The sequence below is a fragment of the Ambystoma mexicanum genome, chromosome 3q (assembly GCF_040938575.1).
Source record: "Ambystoma mexicanum isolate Mex_15411 chromosome 3q, UKY_AmexF1_1, whole genome shotgun sequence".
NCBI classification, from domain to species: Eukaryota; Metazoa; Chordata; class Amphibia; order Caudata; family Ambystomatidae; genus Ambystoma; species Ambystoma mexicanum.
Genome location: NC_090926.1, coordinates 1037557491 through 1037575347, shown reverse-complemented (window position 1 = coordinate 1037575347; position 17857 = coordinate 1037557491). Strand labels below are relative to the sequence as shown.

The following is a 17857-nucleotide window of genomic DNA, read 5'->3' as shown; positions in this document are numbered from 1 at the left end:
GGCTGGGATGAGATATGTGGGGGGAGTCAGGACACTGAGGATACATAAGGGCCCTGCACATCTGTCACACTATTGTATGATTAGCAGTAGCAGGGAAGAGAGGAGAAGAAGGAAGAGGTAAAGAGAAAGTTCTTGAGACTGTTTCGGAACTTAAGGAGGTCCTGCTCAAGACGTAGAGGGAGAGAGAGTCTATTCCACAGGAGGAAGCCCGCCGAGGAAAGTGATCGACCACCAGCTCTATGTTTAGCAAACCGCTTCACACGCAGGGAGTTGGTGCCAGTGGAACGCAGGCGTCTAGAAGGGGAATATTTGGTCAGGAAGAGTTGAAGGTAGAGTGGCCCCCGGCCCCAGATGGCATTGTGGATGATACAGAGGGATTTCAATGTAATCCTTGGTGAGACCGGGGGCCAGTGAAGGCTTTGTAGGGCAGGAGAGATGCGGTCCCTGGGCTTGAGGCCAAGGATAAGTCTTGCTGCCCTATTCTGGGTAAGCTGGAGGAGTCACAGGGTGGTCGAAGGAAGATTAAGGAAGAGGCTGTTGCAATAGTCTGGCCTGGAGAGAACCAGAACACGGGTAACAGAGTCTTTGGGAGAAGGCGAGGAAGAAAGAGCTGAAAGTGGGACTTCTTGACAGTGTCTTGAATATGAGGGACAAAGGAAAAAGAGGAGTTGAAGATGACTTCAAGATTCCTGGCTTCAGAGGAGGGGGTGAGGGGAGTTCCATGAAGGAAGGCTAGAGTGAATGGAAGAAGTAGGGTGTAGGGGTACCAATAGGGAGAAACTCTGTTTTGCTGCCATTGAGGCAGAGGTCATTAGCAGTGCGCCAGGCCTGGATGCAAGAGAGGCAGTCAGGGATGAAGGAGGGTGCAAGGGCATAAGTAGGAAGTTTGAAGAAGAGTTGTGTGTCATCAGCGTAGCACTGGAAGTTGGGGGAGAAGGAGGAAATGAGGTGTGCCTGCAGAGAAAGGTATATGTTAAAGAGCCAGGGCGAATGAATGGAGCCCTGGGGGACGCCACAGGTGGAGGAGGAAGTAGGGGAGGAGAAGGGGCCCAAAATGGTTTTGAAGGAACAGTTAGTTAGGAAGGAGGAAAGCCAGTTCAGTGCCCGCTCTGAGATTCCAAGGGTATCAATGAGCCTTTTCATGAGGATGGAATGGTTCACTGTGTCAAATGCAGTAGAGAGATCAAGAAGGACAGCAGTTGGAATCAAGGGATGCAAGCAGTTCTTGACGAGTGTTCAGAATAGCAGTTTCCGTTCCTCAGGATGCTCGGAATCCAGACTGGTGGTCATGTAGACCGCCAACAAGTACGTTATGAGAGTTGAGTTGGGGGAGGGCCAACCTCGAATAGTTTCCCCAGGTAGGGGGCGATGGAAATGGGGTGGTAGTTGGCTGGGCAGGAAGGGTCGGCAGGGTTTCTTTTAAGGAAGGGGGGCACACAAGGGAGTGCTTGAGGGAAGAAAGAAAAGAATCAGTAGCAAAGGAGTGGTTGCAGAGGTCAGCAAGAGCAGGGGCGAGAGAGGAGATGGTGTCCTTGAAGAGCTCGGGGCAACCTGTTTGGAAGAGACCTTAATGGAGTTGACAACTCTGGTGATTTCAAGTGAGACGGGAGCAAAGGAGAAGGGAGGAAGGTGAGTGGTTGAGGGGAGACAGAGGGGGGAGGGATTGATTAGGGGAGTGCATGTTTGGTATGTCCTTGGTTTCGGAAGTGAAGTGAGAGGCGAATGCATTGCAAAGGGACTGGGAAGCACTAGGGGCAAAAGATACTGCAGCCGGGTCGGCAAGTTCCCTGCAGATTTTGAAGAGTTCAGCCGTGTTGTTGGATGCGTTGGACACTTGTGTCTGAATGCGGGCACTTTTTTTGGCACGGATGGAGTCTCTGTAGTGGCTCTGGATCAGGCGGCAGGCCAGTTTGCCAGAGGGTGAGCCTGAACAGTGCCACTTCCGTCCAGCACTTATGTTTTTGGTCTGCAAGTTCTGAGTCGTATTGCGCTTAGAGGCAGGCTTCAGGCGGATCCTCATGACTGGGGCAAGGATGTGAAAAGTGTTGGTAATGGACAGATTGAGGTTGCAAAGGGCAGAGTCAGTGGAAGAGTGTGTTGGGTGGGTAAGGGGGAAGAGAAGGCAGCAACTGACACTTGTTTCATCGGACGGAAGTTCATGAACGAGTTTGGCAGAGCATTATGAGGAGTTGACACAGGGCCATAGGGACCCAGATGAATGGTGAGGAGACAGTGGTCAGACCAGGAGAGAGGGGTGACCAGGGGAGGAGAGTGAGGTTAGAGTGGATGATGGCGTCTAGCGTGTGTCCAGCAGAGTGGGTAGGGCTAAAGGTAAAAATGGAGAGGGATAGGGAGGAGCAGAGATCAGTGAAGAGAGTGGTTGCTGTGCAAGGGGAGTCTAGTTGGAAGTTGACATCACCTAGTAGAAGCAGGTTGGAGGTGGTAGAGAGTAGGGAGGAACAGAAGTCCGCCCACTCGGAGAGGAACAGAGAAGAAGTTCCTGGGGGCCGGTAGCTGGTAGCAATGGTCAAGGTGGTGGAAGGAGAGAAGACCAATTTGCATACTAGAATCTCAAAGGACAAGTAGGGTTGAGTGGGTAGGAAGAAGGAATCCACTCTGGGAAGATAAAGGCAACCCCACTGCCAGCACAGTGGGGTTGAAGTGATCTTAAAGCCAACAGGTAGGAGTGAGTCAAAGGAGGACTGAGCTGGCATTGAACAAAGTTTCAGTGAGTGCAAGTATGTCCAGGTCGGTGTCTTCAAGGAGAAGGCCGATGTCAGCAACGTGTTTGATGGCTGAGCGTGAGTTGTGGGTCGCCAGTTGGAGACGATTGCTGCCTTTGAAGGTTTTTTGAGGCAGAGTGTAGGGGCAAGGGACTTACGTCAGAAGAGGTGGGGGAGAGGCAGGGGAAAGAAGGAAATTGATGAGAGATGGCAGGACCCTGTCAAAGAGAAGGAGGGTGTCCAAGGTTCACCAAGGACATTGAGGTAGACATTGATGCAGCAGTGAGATGTGAAGAAGCCTGTAAGGACTTCCCACGTGCTGCCGCCGTTAATGGATGTACCGCCTTTAATGGATCTGGAAGATTAGGGGGTTGGAGGGGACTGGCAGTGAGGTGAGAAGTCAAGAGATGGGACAGAGAAGAGGATGTCGGTGAAGATTTCTCTTGAGGATGCACTGACATAGGTATCTGCAATTGGGAGGCCAGGGTTTGCAGCAAGGATGTCTTTCTTATGCATTTTCCGTCCAGATTTTGCGAGAGAAGGAGGATAGGTGATGGTGTAGCAGTTGGAAAAGAATGGGGAGATGGAGAGTGCCATCTTGGAGCGACAGGAGGAAATGAGAGAAGAGAGAAAGCGAGGTGGAGGACGTGGGTGTGTATGCTGCAATGCACAGTTCTGAACCAAGTACACAGTTGGCCAAAGTGGGTGTTGAGAGTACAAAAACAATGCTGGATGAAGGCACACCTAAAGTCGATTTTTACACTAACAGACAAATACAATGCTGGATGACACAGGAATTACAGCACAACAATACAAGGATGGGGTCAGTGGAAGCATAGCTCATGGAGTGAAAGTAGAGTGAAGGTTTCACAATAGTACAGGAGAAACTGCAATGCGAATGACTGGAGAAGCAGAGGGAGCGAGTCAAGTAAAGATGAAACATCCACCAAGCAACAGTTAGTACTGATGTGATGGCAAAAAGGGGAGGTGGGGGGGGGGTCACAGTTCTATGTGCGTGGATGGAGTATCCGACATGTTGGGAGCATCTTTCGCTGTAGATGTAAAAGATTAGGGCCCCGGAAGCCTGGCCAGGCACGGACAGCGCCTTAGAAGTGGTCCTTTGGCCTATGGGGAACCGGCAGGCTTTAGCCGGCCCCCTCTGCAAAAAGAATGTTGGAAGCACAAATAGCATGCAGGGAGGCAGGCGAAAGTTTACTCAGGAAGAGCCTACTGAGTATAAGACAATGCAGCAGCCATCTTGGAAATGCCTTGTGGTGCCAACTGCACAAGGGCACACAGGCTTCAGGATATAGTGCCCCCCCTAAACCACAGTGCAGACCTGCCCCCCCAGAGTGCTGGGAGACAGTGAGAATGACTGCAGATATGGCCTTAAGCGATCGCCAGAAAAATAAATTCATTGCATGTACTCCTCGCTAATCATCCCCAGTTATATGTTCCACCTTACACTGCATACGTCAGCTAGCCACATGTACAGATCAGATAACACATTCTAGTACTCCCTTCCCTCTACACCACTCAAACTCGACACCTCTCACACAAGCTTCTCGCGCAGTTCTTCAGCAACCCCCAACCCATCTTCGCTCGCGAAGTAAACCTGTTCAGCAGAGAAACCAAGTGGGTCACCTACAATCCCAAGTGGGATGCCTTCCAGAAGACAGATTGACATAGCCGAAATTCTGCTATACTCGATTACTTTACATTACATTGGCAATGCAGGCTGGTCCTGTGCTCATGCATTCAGCATTCACAAAACCCGAGACTATTTTACAAAATTATACCATACCCAACAAAGTGCATGGAAGTAAAAGGGTGGCACACTTGCTCCGGGGCACAGATTTACCTGCTGAAAGAAGGATAGGAGCCCCCAAATAATTGCGCAAACATTTTCTTTGGAACAGTATCTCCATGTGTGGGGAATTCTATCCATGAAGGTGTCCTCAAGCGGGATAATTATTCCAAGAAAATACTGTTTAAAATCAAGACAATTTCTAGCCCTCATAATTATGAGATGTTGTGCCAAAAATCAAGCCAAATACAGAAAATAGACGCCATTACCCACCTTTCCCAACTGTGCCATCTCCATCCATCAGAATGACCCAGGGCACGGCCTTGTCACCATCTATGTGGTAAACCACACCGGTGCGGTCATCCACAGAATACAGCTTTCCGTTGAAGACCACCAGCTCCGATAGCTCCATGCCACGGCCCTTCTCAGCCAGGTGAGTCTCTAAGATGCTGGGCTCCAAGTCCCATTCCACAGTGACATGATCGCCGCTGTCGGACAGCGTCAAGAATCCCTTCTTCATGTAGCTGAACCAGGTACTGCTGTGTTTTGTGCTGCGGGATTCTTTGTCCAAGTCAGCAATAAGACCAATGCGGTAGCGCACCCCGTCAGGAGTCTTGGCCACAGGAGTGAGTGGGTAGGTATCATTGTACTGCTCACCAGAGCCTCTGCTCAGTCTCCAGTTGTGGGCATTAAGTGGGCCCGGCCGTGTTGTAGTGGTCCGGTGGTGACAAAACAGCAGCAGTGCCATGGCGGCGATTGTCAGGGATAGCACAATGGCCTTCCATCGCGGTCGGAAGCGGGGGTCTGCTCCCTTGGTCATGGATGCTAAAACAGGGAGACCACCCACACTAATCCGCAGGGGGGTCATAGGCTCGTTACATCCCAACCCTTCATAGGACTTCATATGGCATCAGCGTGCACAGCCAGGAAAGACCTGCAAACAGAGACATAGATCAGCTATTTAACATGCACGGAGGTTGAGTACATTTATATAGCAGAGTTCTAGGCATTAAATCAATTAATCTTTTGTAACATGCTAATTACCGGAGACCAGTCGTGGGACCAGGAATCAAACTTGTGTTGCTCAGCTTTGAGCTGCTTCCAAGACAAATGTGTTGACCCTGAGCTAGCCTCCCAGCCAAACCAAAAATGATCAAAAGGGCTATGGAGACAGACCAGCCACCAAACGTGGGTAGAAACAACAACTATTGCATCCATAGACAATGGCTACACACATACCCAAACTCCCTCTCAAGACAAAGAGAAAGAACACAATTACTGAACACGAAAAGAGACATATCAGGTATGAAACAGAGCAAGTTAAGTCCAAAAGAGGTTAGACATAGAAAGTCATTTGGCCACCAGAAACGCGGTAAAGCAGGGATGTGCCATTTGACATACAGTCAGATTAGACACCAAACAGAAAGAAAGATCTCCACTTAACACCATACATCGATTTAGAGCAAGACGTTTCCTTCATGAACTTTTTCACCCCACATTGTGGGTTGAAAACAGGGTGTCTAACATACGTTGATGAATGCTTCTCCATAAAACATGTTTTAAAGAGTTAACTCTTCTGATCACAGAGGAGCAAGTGAGATTTACCAGGTAATGGGCGCTATGGAATAGATAGAAATGGGTAACATTAGATAAAGAACGTGCGACTGCCACACCTACGCACAGTTGCAGGATAATCCCGACCTGCACAAGCAATATAACAGGAAAGGTAAAGTAGGAAGTGTGCGCTGTCACCGATTCCAAAAATTTAAATGAACCAATCAACAATCGAAATTAGATGCCCTTATTGGGCGACTTGTTTAATTGTAAACATATGGGTCTTATTAGTTGCCCATATCAAAACCATAAATCAAAGCAACCATTAACACAAATGAAAAAGATCCAAGTGAACTGAATGTACTGTTTGTGTTAAATAGGCCCAGCCTTGAAAAGGACCTAAGAGGTTCGAAACACGTGTCGGCTGGCTTCTGAATGGGCTATTTTTAGGGCAACAAATAAGACGCTCATTTATGTTAATGGTTGCTTTGACTTGGACAATTAATAAAACCTATCTGTTTACAATAGTATAAGGTGTAAATGGTTTTGATATGGGCAACTAAAAAGTGAGTAGAGGAGAGGGATGCCCTGGACACCATTTTTGACATTAAAATTATGGACAGTAGATCAGATCACTTTCAGTTAGGCAAACTTGACAACATCTCTCGTTGCCTGATCTCTCTTGGCTCTCCCCACTTTGAATGCCCTCTCGGTGTTCACGTTGGCATGCATTTTCATCTTCGCCTGCAGCAGAACCTTGATATGATCAAGTTCAGTCTGTCTGTAACAAACCTCCGACATAAAACATTAAATCAAATGTAAGGGCTCCCATGAGATAAATGAACTAACACCCAAGTCGGAGTGCCGAAGATGAAGTAGTGGGTATTTGAAGAGTGTAACAGTTAATCAAACCACGAGGGCACACTGTAACATCTTTATTATTGCGATTAGAACATGCTTGGGCCATGCAGCAAACGAGCTACAAGAAACATTCCTTTGTGACCAATATCCTAGTTCAAATAACGGTTAGTGTTTGGTGGGTGCCATAGGCAGGAGACAGAGCGGGGGTATGCGAAGCATGTGATATAAGGAGCGAGTAAGGAGTCAAGCCATGCTAGGTGGAATGGATCTTGTAGTTTGGAATGGTAGATTCGGGTACACGGTTGTACCATAAAGGCTTCTTTCTGCACCACGATTACATGCAAGCCTTCCATGCAACAGTGACTCCAATCATTATGTAGGAAAGGCCCCCAGTCTTCTGGAACTTTGCTTATGGAGCGGTACAGCCCGTCCTGGCTGATCAGCTGTCGACACTATGCTAACAGGAGCAGCCTCCTTGTCATCTGGGCTTTATAAAAACTTCGGCTCAGCGATAAGTCGGGGGTTATAGACCAATGTGCTCACAAGTAAAGCAGGTCAAAGTGTGAGTGATTACAACGCGCGATTTAGGATGATGCTGCATCTTGCAGGCCGCCTTAAAAACCAAGCGAGGGTTATCCCATGTTATGACCTTCACCCGTACATCTGCCTACTGAGTAGACACTGCGCAAACACACATTCACCTCATGTGCAGACTAGGTGTGGTTAGCCTTAACCTCGTGTTGTGCAGTCTCTTATGTCACAGTCCTCAATTTTATGCAATGTTTTCTGCTGTTATAGAACATTCTCACATATAAAATGGACTACGAAGATCGCACATTTCAGCCCGTTACCAGGAACGCTGTCGGTGGGGGTAGTGAAAAACACTTCGGGATTAAAAGCCTGAGCACTCAAAACGCTTACTCAAAGCACACATTTGAGCTGCAACTTGAGAATATTCAGGTTTCCTAACTTGCTGTTTTGGAATGCTGTAACAGACTCCAAAGAGCACCCGAATACCAAATGGCAGCACATGACCATGTAAAAAATAAAAACTCATAACGCCTATCGAGGGGGCACAGTTTTGTGCTGCATCTTCAGAACGTTTAGTTTTGCCAACTTATGCTTTTTAGTTTGGACTATTAGGTGGCGCTAAGGTGCCACCTATAAGGCAAAGCTATTGCATTAAAGTACAGCTAGGGGTAGATGGCATGTGGGGGGGGGGGCACAACGTTTGTAGGTGTTTCATTATTTACCCACCCATTGACTACCCGTGCCAATGGCCATGCTAATCTCTATGGTTATTACCACCCACCTCTGGCCCATCTGTGCCCAAATCACATCCTACGGGGATCTCTTTGAGCTAGCTCATCAAGACGTAACATCAACCTTTTCAGAGCAGTCTTCAGACGCCTGAGTCAGAATGAGGGCCATGATTGGCAAGAATGGAAGAATGGTCATCAAGGCCACACAAAGTCCCTCAGAGGCTCTCAGCAGTCATTGTACCCCAACGTGCAGGAGGAGCATCTTACAATGAGAGAGACAATTCCATAGACCGTTATGCTTCTCTTCAAAGAAAAGTCCTATACACACAATTATGGAAAACCAATTGCAAGGCGGTGCATGTATGCAGGTTTAGGAATGACATTCATTAAGAGAAACAATACACTTAGAAACAACTGGATGCCAAATTGTCAAGGTCTCGTTTGGTTGTCCATCGTTATTGAATGGGACAGACTACGATGTTGTGTAGTGTGGGAAATCAACGCAGCACCCTCCAGTAGTGTGTGACCCTGGTGCGGTTGTCCCAACTCCCCACACCATATTGGCATTATTGTTTGTTTGTTTGCTTATTAGTTATAATGCGCATCATATCCGGGGGTAACAGGGCGCAGCAGTTACAAGTATATGCGAAGCTTGGTTACACAGAATTATACAGGTAAAAATTATATACAGAAAAGGCACATTTAGAAACATGGTGTACAGTAGTAGAATATATATAAACACAGGGAGGTATATACAAAATAGGGTCTGGAAGAGGGCTAATTACAAGCTGTTGATGTCATAACAGTAAGCAAATAGTTAGGATTGCTGGTTGTTGGATTTTAGCCATACAATGGTGTTGGCTCTAAACTTGTGGTAAGTTTGATCTATTCTTAGGCTGGGAGGCAATGTGTTCCATAATTTGGATGTTTTCACCGGGAAGCCGTTACCTCCAATTGTGGACCGTTTGAAGCTAGGTATGACAAGACGATCTTTATTCCTTGTGAAACTCTCAGCCAGATAGATGGGTGCAACATTGTTAAGAGATTTGTATGTCAGCGATAGAGTTTTTAGGAGGACTTTGTCGTGGGTTGGGAGCCAGTTATTCTTTCGACTGGTCTCGAAAATATGGTCTCTTCTGGAAATGCCTAGGGCCGCTCTAAGGGCATTATTTTGTAGAATTTGGATTCTTTTAATGGTGGCTTTGGGTGATTTTAGGTAGAGGGCATTACAGCAGTCCAGGCGTGAAAGGATGAGGGCTCTGGCTAGAGTGATGCAACTGCTTTCAGAGAGGAATGGCTTGCCAGTGCGTATCAGTTTTGCACGTGTAGGCTCTGGAAGATGCTAAGGAGTTGACCTGTTTAGAGAATGAGAGGTGAGAGTCGAGGTAGAACAGAGTGTTTTTACCTCGTGCTTTACTTTTATGATATTGCCATCAATTGTAATGATGAGTATTTGGGACCTAATTTTTTTTAAGTTGGGCTGGGTGCCCAGGATGAGGAGTTCAGTTTTATCATCATTCAGGCATAGACTGTGTGTGGCCATCCATGCCTGGATGATAATATACACTCTATTCACCAAGGCCAAATCCTTTTCATAATCCCCAGAAAGCGGGAGGAGGATCTGGGTATCATCTGCATAGTTAGTGTAGGTGATACCGAGATGATCCAGATCATCAAAGAGGGGCTTAGTGAAAATGTCGTAGAGTGTAGGCGAGACACGTGATCCCTGGGGCACAAGGCAGGTAATTGGTATGGGGTCTGCTGCAGCTAGCGGCGAGAAGACCCTCATTGTTCTGCCACTTAAAAAGGATCTGATCCAGGTAACGGCTTCATCAGAGGAGTGTGCTGCTGTGTTTAGATAGTTGCAGAGGATTGTTTGGTCGACTAGATCGAAGGCAGCTGAGAGATCTAGGAGGAGGAGTAGTAGTAGTGCTGATTTCCCACAGTCTTTGAGCTCGTCGATTTGGGTCTTCAAATCAATGAGGGCAGTTCCTGTGCCATGCTGGGGACGGAAACCGGATTGTCTAGCTCCTAACAGATGATGTTGTTCCAGGTGTTTTTAAATTTGAGTGCATGCTACCTTATCCAAGATTTTTAGAAGGCACAGTAGTAATGGGTCTATAATTGGTGGGTGTAGATGGATCGAGGGTAGTTTTTATTTATTTATTTATTTTTTAAGAGTGGGAGTACCCATGATTGTTTGAGGTTAGTGGGAATAATGCCCGTAGTGAAGGATGCATTAATGAGTTTGGTGATGAATGGAGATAGTTCACGGGCAGCATCCTTGATAAGCTGCCCAGGGCATAGGTCTCCCTGACAGTTTGATGGTTCAAGGGACAGAATAATTCTTTCCACTTCAAGGATGGAGACCTTGGTCAAGTTGAATCGCGTAGATTCGTCTCTGCTAGTCTTATCAGTAGTACTGGAGGCAAGGGGATCATTTAAGCCAATTCTTTTGCATGAAATTTTATTTTGTAGAGTGGCTATTTTATTGGCTAGGGCGAATTGGATATCCTCACACCATTTTTTATCTTTCATGCATGTGTCGGGTGGTGCTATTGGAGTCTCTATTTCTTTAAGAATGTTGAACAGTTCCTTTATGTTAGATTTGGCATTGGATATGCGTGTGTCAAAGGATGTTCGTTTTGCTAGGCAGAATTTTGTAGAGGGAGGACAGTTTAGTAAGTTTGAATTTATTGGATTCAGAGGGATGTTTTATCCATGTAGCCTCGCAGTTTCTTTTTTGTTGTCTTAAATTTTTTAAGAAAGGTGTAAACCAATTATTCAGATAAGTTTTCTGCTTACTTGGTCTTAGTTTCGCAGGAGCAATCTGATCCAAGGAAGCGGTCATGATTTTATTATATTCTTCAACCAATCTCGCAGGGTCAGTGTTGTCATGGAGAGAATTGAGAGTGGGGAGTAGTATCGGGATGAGCCTATCCACTGTAATGCTCTTTTTATTTCTGGTTAGTGTGGGTGGAGCCCTGAGGGCCGTAGTCGGTGGAGGTTTAATGGTGGAGAGCAAGAAGGACACAAAGTGATGGTCCGTCCAGGCTAAATGAGAGATGGAGAGGATATTGACCTGGCAGTTGTGGTCTGCCACCCAGTCAAGAATTCTGCCTTTCTCATGGGTGGCAGTGTGGCTTTTTTGGGTAAATTCAAGTTCTGACAGGGTGTTAGCTGTGGTTGTGGCAAGCTGGTCTGATTGGTCATTGAAGCCCATAGAAGAAGTACTTGTGAGGAGCTTTTAAGGTTATTGGTTAGGATAGAGTTAATGTCATCCACGAAGGTTCCAGGAGGGCTGGCGGGCGGTATATCAAATGGATGTTTAAGGTTTGGGCATTGGTTAGAGGAACTTTGAGAGTGATTCGCACGGCTGGAGGTCAATCTGGGTAGCAAGTCTCATGGCGAGACCGCATTTGTGGATAAAAACGATACCACCTCCCCTACTATTAGGTCTGTCATGTCTCAAGATGGAAAACCCATCGGGAACTGCTAGCATGATCATAGGGCCTGCAGCAGGGTGTAACCATGTTTCAGTAATGGCAAGAAAGTATGGATCCTCTTTCAGGATCAGATCGGCTACTTCTATAGCATGTGCTACCAGCGATCTGGAGTTTAAGGCGCCTCATAGAGGTCGGTATGGTAGGCAGGGGGGCAAGTAGGGTTTTAGGTTTTCTCTACTTTGCTGAAATTTGTTTTAGTAGGCTTGGAGCCACAGTGGGGGACAAAGGGCATGCTAGGGGTCCTAGAATCAGGGGATATGTTTAGTGACCTAGTGAGAGGCTCGTATATTTTGGCTAGTCTCGCTCTGAGGCGTACATTTCTGTCCGTGGTTGGGCATGGCTTGCATGGGAGGTAGTTTAGGGCATCTGCCATGTCATGGAGAGACGCGGTAGACGGATTAAGTGGGGTTGTAGATGTCACGGATGGCAGTGTCCTGTTGGCAGGAGTGGTAAGTGCCATGATGTAGAACGTGGTGCTCAGAGCAAGGATTATCGTGTAGAGAGTCTGGTTGGTAACTAATGGGGGCATGCTGATGCTAATGCAGTGAAGGATTGGTAGTTTGCCTAAGGCTAGGTACCATAGAGGTATGTTAGACAGCAGAGGCGTAATAGGCTGACTGCATGTTCAAAATCAAAGGCTCTCCTAGATTCAAAGTAAAATATACCGGCTATATGTTACTAGGCAGACTAGGATGTAATGTGCAAATAGGGATATACAGTTCAGTAACAATAGTTCACCTGGATTCGGAATTTGCCATGTATGCTAATGTGTGGTGTGCAGATGCTATATGCAATATCAGTGTCAGCGGTTCACCCCGGATCAATTCACTATCAATGTTGCATTCATATGCATAATCTCAGTGTAGGCTGACATGCAATGTGCATGCGGGAGTATGCAGATTCAGTGGCAGTAGTTCACAGAGTCAATTCAATATCAGAGGGTTCACCTAGAGTCAGTTCACTATAAATGGTACACCTAGATTCAAAATTTGCAGTTCATGCTAAAAGCACATGGATACGAAATATACAGTGCAGGCTAAAGAGCAATGTAAATAGGGCAGTATACAGTGTGCACAATCAATGTAATACCTAGATTCGAAGTTTGCAGTCGAGGCTGAAAGGCAGTATATATGCGGCATTATGCAATGTGCGCAATCGAAGGGGCACCTAGATTCGAGATATACCGTGCAGGCTATGGATGTAGATACGGCAGTAAGCATTAAGCAAAATTAATGGAGCACCTAGGTCCAAAATATACAGTGCAGGCTTAGAGAGCAATGTAAATAAGGCAGTATACATGGGGTGCACAATCAGTGGAACACCTAAGCACAGGAATATGCAGTACAGGCTAGAGAGCAATGAGTGTGCAGAGGTAAACAGGTTCGATGGCGAGAGGTAGGATTGGATTTGAGAAACCAGAATTGCAGTATGGTCAGAAGTACAGAGTGACAACGGGCATATGCTCATTTCAGCAGTTAAAGGTTTGTTTAGTTTGAAGAATTGCGGTCTCTGCTGGGTATCATGTATGTAGCTACATGTTAATTTTGCCTGGAGCGGAATGCAAGACTGTGCGTAGAGGTTGTTAGTGCAGGTAATATATTATGCAAATGTCTTTCCGGGAGAGTGCAGATCAGCGTAGATATACCTGGGAGTTGTACCTGGGAGACAGAAGCGGCAATAGTGGCCATAGTCGAGTGGCAGGGCGATAGTTTAAGCATATCCTGGCAATGCGTGGGCCAGTGGGTCTATGATACGTTGGTTGCGACACGTGGGGGGAAGGCGCATCAGAGATAGAGTTAGCATAGGCAATAGGTGAGGTGCTCTTACTGGACGCTATATCATACCTGGTGAATGAGTCCGCCGATCGATCCACAGCTGCCAAAAGAGAGGCAGGGTTTCTGGCCGATGGCCGGAAAGGCAAGGACAGGCTGGGACAGGGAATAGGCCTTTGTGCAGGCCTTGGTGCTGAGGCCAGCTAAACCTCCCGGCTTGGGATAGGCTGGTGATATGGGCAGGTGAGCCAATCAGGCAATGCGACAGCCCAGGGTGGCTGTTAGACGAATTAGGTCGGCTGTTAAAGTCGGGCGGCCATCTTGGAATGGCGTCCGCAATGCAACAAAGTATCCAACTGATTCAAAAGGCAGCAAAAATGCAGGATGGCGAACGTTGTAGAGCACAAGGAGAATACTTGCTGTAAATTGAGCAAAGCGCATTAAAGTGGTGCTTTTGTGTAGAATTGCGGCAAGATCTTGGCGAGTGAGGATGAGCCCAAGGACTTACCTCTCTGTGTTTAGGGGCTCCTGCTCCCTCGGTGCCGAAGGACAGTGCGAACACTGACAGGAGAATTGAAGCGTTGGTTAAGCTGTCGAAGGAACATCTGAGACATCCAAGGTATGGCAAGCAAGAAACTGACATTACCATTCATTGTCCAAAATGCAATTATTTTGAGAAGAGAAAATGTGCACAATGTCACGTGTGGTATCTCAAATACTCAAAGAACTGTTACATGACATTGTAAACAAGAGAAGATGATATGTGCTTTTATTTTTCAGAGAAATTGGAACATATAAACAGATAACCAAATATTTCAAAGCAGAAAATGCAAAGAAGACAAAATGTACAAATATTCAAAGTAGAGAGGAAAATGCAAGAAAACACATCTTTGAATTTGTTTGTCACTCCTTTTAAAATTTCATAGTGGTGCGAGTATTCACGTTCAACATGGTGAAAAGATGTCCATGTACGAGTATTCCAATATACAAAGTAAGTATAGGAAAGTGCAAGAAACAGATCTTAAATTAGTTCATCACATTGTTAATTTCAAAGAGGTGTGACTATTTACATTCAACAAGGTATAAAGAGGTCCATGTAAGGGTCTGCCTACGTGGCCGTACTAATCTTGATTTTACAATAGTGTTCCTTCTTGTAGGTTGGGCACATTGGCACGTTTCGGCGGGCGAACTGTTTGGCATAAAGTTAACGCCTTCCTCAGGGCAATGAAAACAACCCCTATGGGGAAGCAGACAAAATTTGATTAAAAAAAGTGTGTTTGAGTATGAGATACTTAAAATGATTAAAAGAACATCTGCCCAAAATATTTGAACTCCGTGGGTGATGACTTACCCCGAAAAACAGTTGGGGTGGGAGAGAAGAGTAGATAGCCTCTGGGCAGCGGGCACCCAGGACTGGAGAAAAAGTCTGTCAAACTCAATTGATGATTTCTGCCAAGTTGAGGAATGAAATTAATTCAAAAGATACTGCGATAGCCAAGAAGTGTGACTGTTCAAATGAAATAGGCAGGTGATACTTTTTTTGGAGTTAGGAACACATGACCATGGCTGATGGTTTTCCTGTGGGAGGCCAGCACTTCAGAGCGAGCATGCAGTCCTGCATAAAATAACATATGTGTTGCTTGGCGTCAGTGTAAGTAATAGTACAAGGTCTGTCTAAATGAGCAAACTCGAAAAGTGTAGAATTGTTCCAAAAAGGCCACAGGACCTAGTCCCTTTTCTATTTTAATAGCGGTGGTGTTGGCAGTGATTAGAGCATCATACCCAGGAAAGACCGATTTTCATTGGTCAATCCGTCTTTCCCGGGTGCAAATGTTTTTTCTTCCGACCCATACACAATAATCGAAGACATTTATTTTTCATATCTACTTCCTTGTGTGATGAATCCTTGGGAGTCATCAGTGATACCCACCAAAGCTCTCACCCCATGTGGCCAGGGGACGGCAGCTGCTGCCTGATCCTGACCCTGGGGGTGGTATTATAAGGGAGGATCATATGGGAGGAGACAGTTGTCGGGGAAAGGTGGTGACCCCATCAGGAGAAATGCAGTATTCTTCACCCCATAATGAAGAAGAATTCATCATTCCTGAAGTTTGGATGGCTTGTTGTCACTTTAAAAATCCCTCTCATTGTAAAATCCCAAAACCTCTTCCTGCAAACAATCTGAACAGAAAAACACTCCTACCTCATATACACATTTAACATCTCTTGTCTTTGATATTTTGGTTTTAAACACAAATCTAAAACACTGTAACTTTGTAAGAGCTAAAATTACTATGGCCTCCAACTATTATAATACCTCAAAAAATGAGACAAGGATGAGGAAGGAGTTAATATGGATTAAAAGAGACACCAAGCTAAACATGAAGACTAGTTGTTACAATGGAAGTCAGCTGCGTGGGATATTTAAATATGGTGTACACCTTCCATTGAGAAGTGAAGACTGAGAAGAAAGATGCAGAGCGGGTGAAGCAGGAAGCTGTACCGAAAGCAGACGCCCCGAAACGAACTGTGCCGAGTGAGCAACTACTTGTGAGTACAATTTACCATGAGAGGTGTGAGACTGGGAGAAGCACAGCCGATGCCATGGAGCTGCAAAGCTGCTGGGAGTGCAATCTTGACAAACAGCTGCAGTTCTGTCGGCGGGTGAACTGAATGAGAGTCTGCAAAGGAGGAGAAGCTTTCCTAGAGTGAAAACTCCACTACAGCAACGTGCCATGGGTCGGAAATGCCAAACACTGGCGAGTCTACTCATAGGAGTTAGGGACTCGTGTGCCGACAGGATAAGAAACAATTGAAAAGTTATTTTGAATGCAAACCAAGAAAGACCGAATTTACACAAATCCTCATAAGAGAAGTCAATATGGGGAAAGTTGGAGTAAATGTTATCACAAGCAGATTGACATCTTGTATATGGAGACTTGTACAGATTTTGCCTTTCAACTTCTTCATTAATGTTCCTTTGTGGAAAATTGTAACAAGTATTGCGACAAGCCAATGAATGATAATGAAGAAGTTGACAGACGGAACTTGAACAAGTCTCCATATAGGAGATGTCTACATGGGGGAAGTTGGAACAAGTAGTATATAAAGCCAATACAATCTAAACAGTGAAGGAGTACAACTGTGTTATACTGAAAGAACATTTTAAGAGGTCTTGGTGAAAGAAACATCAGACAGTGGGCCTTTTGGAGAAAGATACCTGGCAGGAGAGTATACCAAGGGATCTACAAAACCTAGAAGGGGATTTCTGGCAGGGGAGTACACCAGGTAATCCATTTTAAGTATATGAATGGAAAAGACATTGTGAAAAGGTACTCAACATGAGAGTATACCAGGATATCTAAAGAAGTTACTGAAGGATTTCTGGCAGGGCCTTAAATAAGACCATGCCAACGCCGAAAATGTGATCTAAAGAGAATGACATTTAAAATGTAAATTAAACAAGTACCGTGTGAGAAAATACTGAGAACTGATTCTAAACAAATCCTTTCAGTTTTCCTTCTCCCCAGCCCACGCTACGATAGCACCAATTTTGAAGTATAAGCGTGAGAGACACACGTATCAAGGCACGTCTTTCGTACTTGCAAAATAACTACAAAAACAAATATTGAAGTGACAAAGAAAAAGTGAGTGCCCTTTTAAGCAAGCCAATGTTATAACTTATACATATAATTTCGTGTAGTGCAAGAATTTAAGAGTGATATTGGATGTGAAAGTGTATTTATATAAATGAGGTCACACAGAACAAAAATGCTTTATGTATTATCTTTCGTTTTTACTCATATATGTTGATGTTATAAAAAGCTTTCCCTCCTGAAGAACTGTCTGAAATGTTTAAAAGACAGTGAAACATGTGTTGAGGGTTTCAATTAAGGTGTATACAAAGAAAAGAAGATACAGCTTTGAAAAACAAAAATAAATAAAAAATATTGATCCATACAGAAATTCAGAGTTCCTCTCTTCATTTGAGCATTATAAAGAAAATAGATTAGGGTGCCAAAACAGGTTCTCATCTTTTCTAACAAAGAAAAAACTATTGACAGTATACCAAGAGGTCAGCCTTAAGAAAGTTTTGTGTCAAAGAGACATTTCTAATATTCTTAATGAATCATTGTTTGAAAAAGACACTTTTTGCCATTCTTAGAAAAGTGGTGTGTGAAAAAGAAAGTGGTGTGTGAAAGACATTTTCTGTTGCTATTAAGGAACCTTTGTTTGAAAAGGACACTTCGCTATCCTACATGAGGAAGGGGAAGGGGAAGGGAGCCACCTCTTGGATCCAAGTATTGTTTTGTTGGCTTTTCATATTTGATTTTATACACTTTTTACTGAATCTAAAAACAGAGACATTTAC

The 17857-nt window shown here is 45.2% G+C and overlaps 1 protein-coding gene across 4 annotated transcripts in view; it reads right to left on the bottom strand.

Annotated features, from left to right (window-relative positions):
- CANT1 (calcium activated nucleotidase 1) overlaps positions 1-17857 on the bottom strand; it is a 132218-nt gene that overhangs the window by 37089 nt on the left and 77272 nt on the right. For 3 of the 4 annotated variants that reach the window (XM_069655224.1, XM_069655221.1, XM_069655222.1), the window contains exon 2: positions 4804-5464. In XM_069655224.1, coding sequence (XP_069511325.1) covers positions 4804-5434 — 631 coding nt within the window. In that variant the 5' untranslated portion in view covers positions 5435-5464. Of the gene's footprint in view, positions 1-4803; positions 5465-13993; positions 14091-17857 lie in introns of all 4 variants that reach the window. The other variant, XM_069655223.1, reaches the window with a different exon arrangement.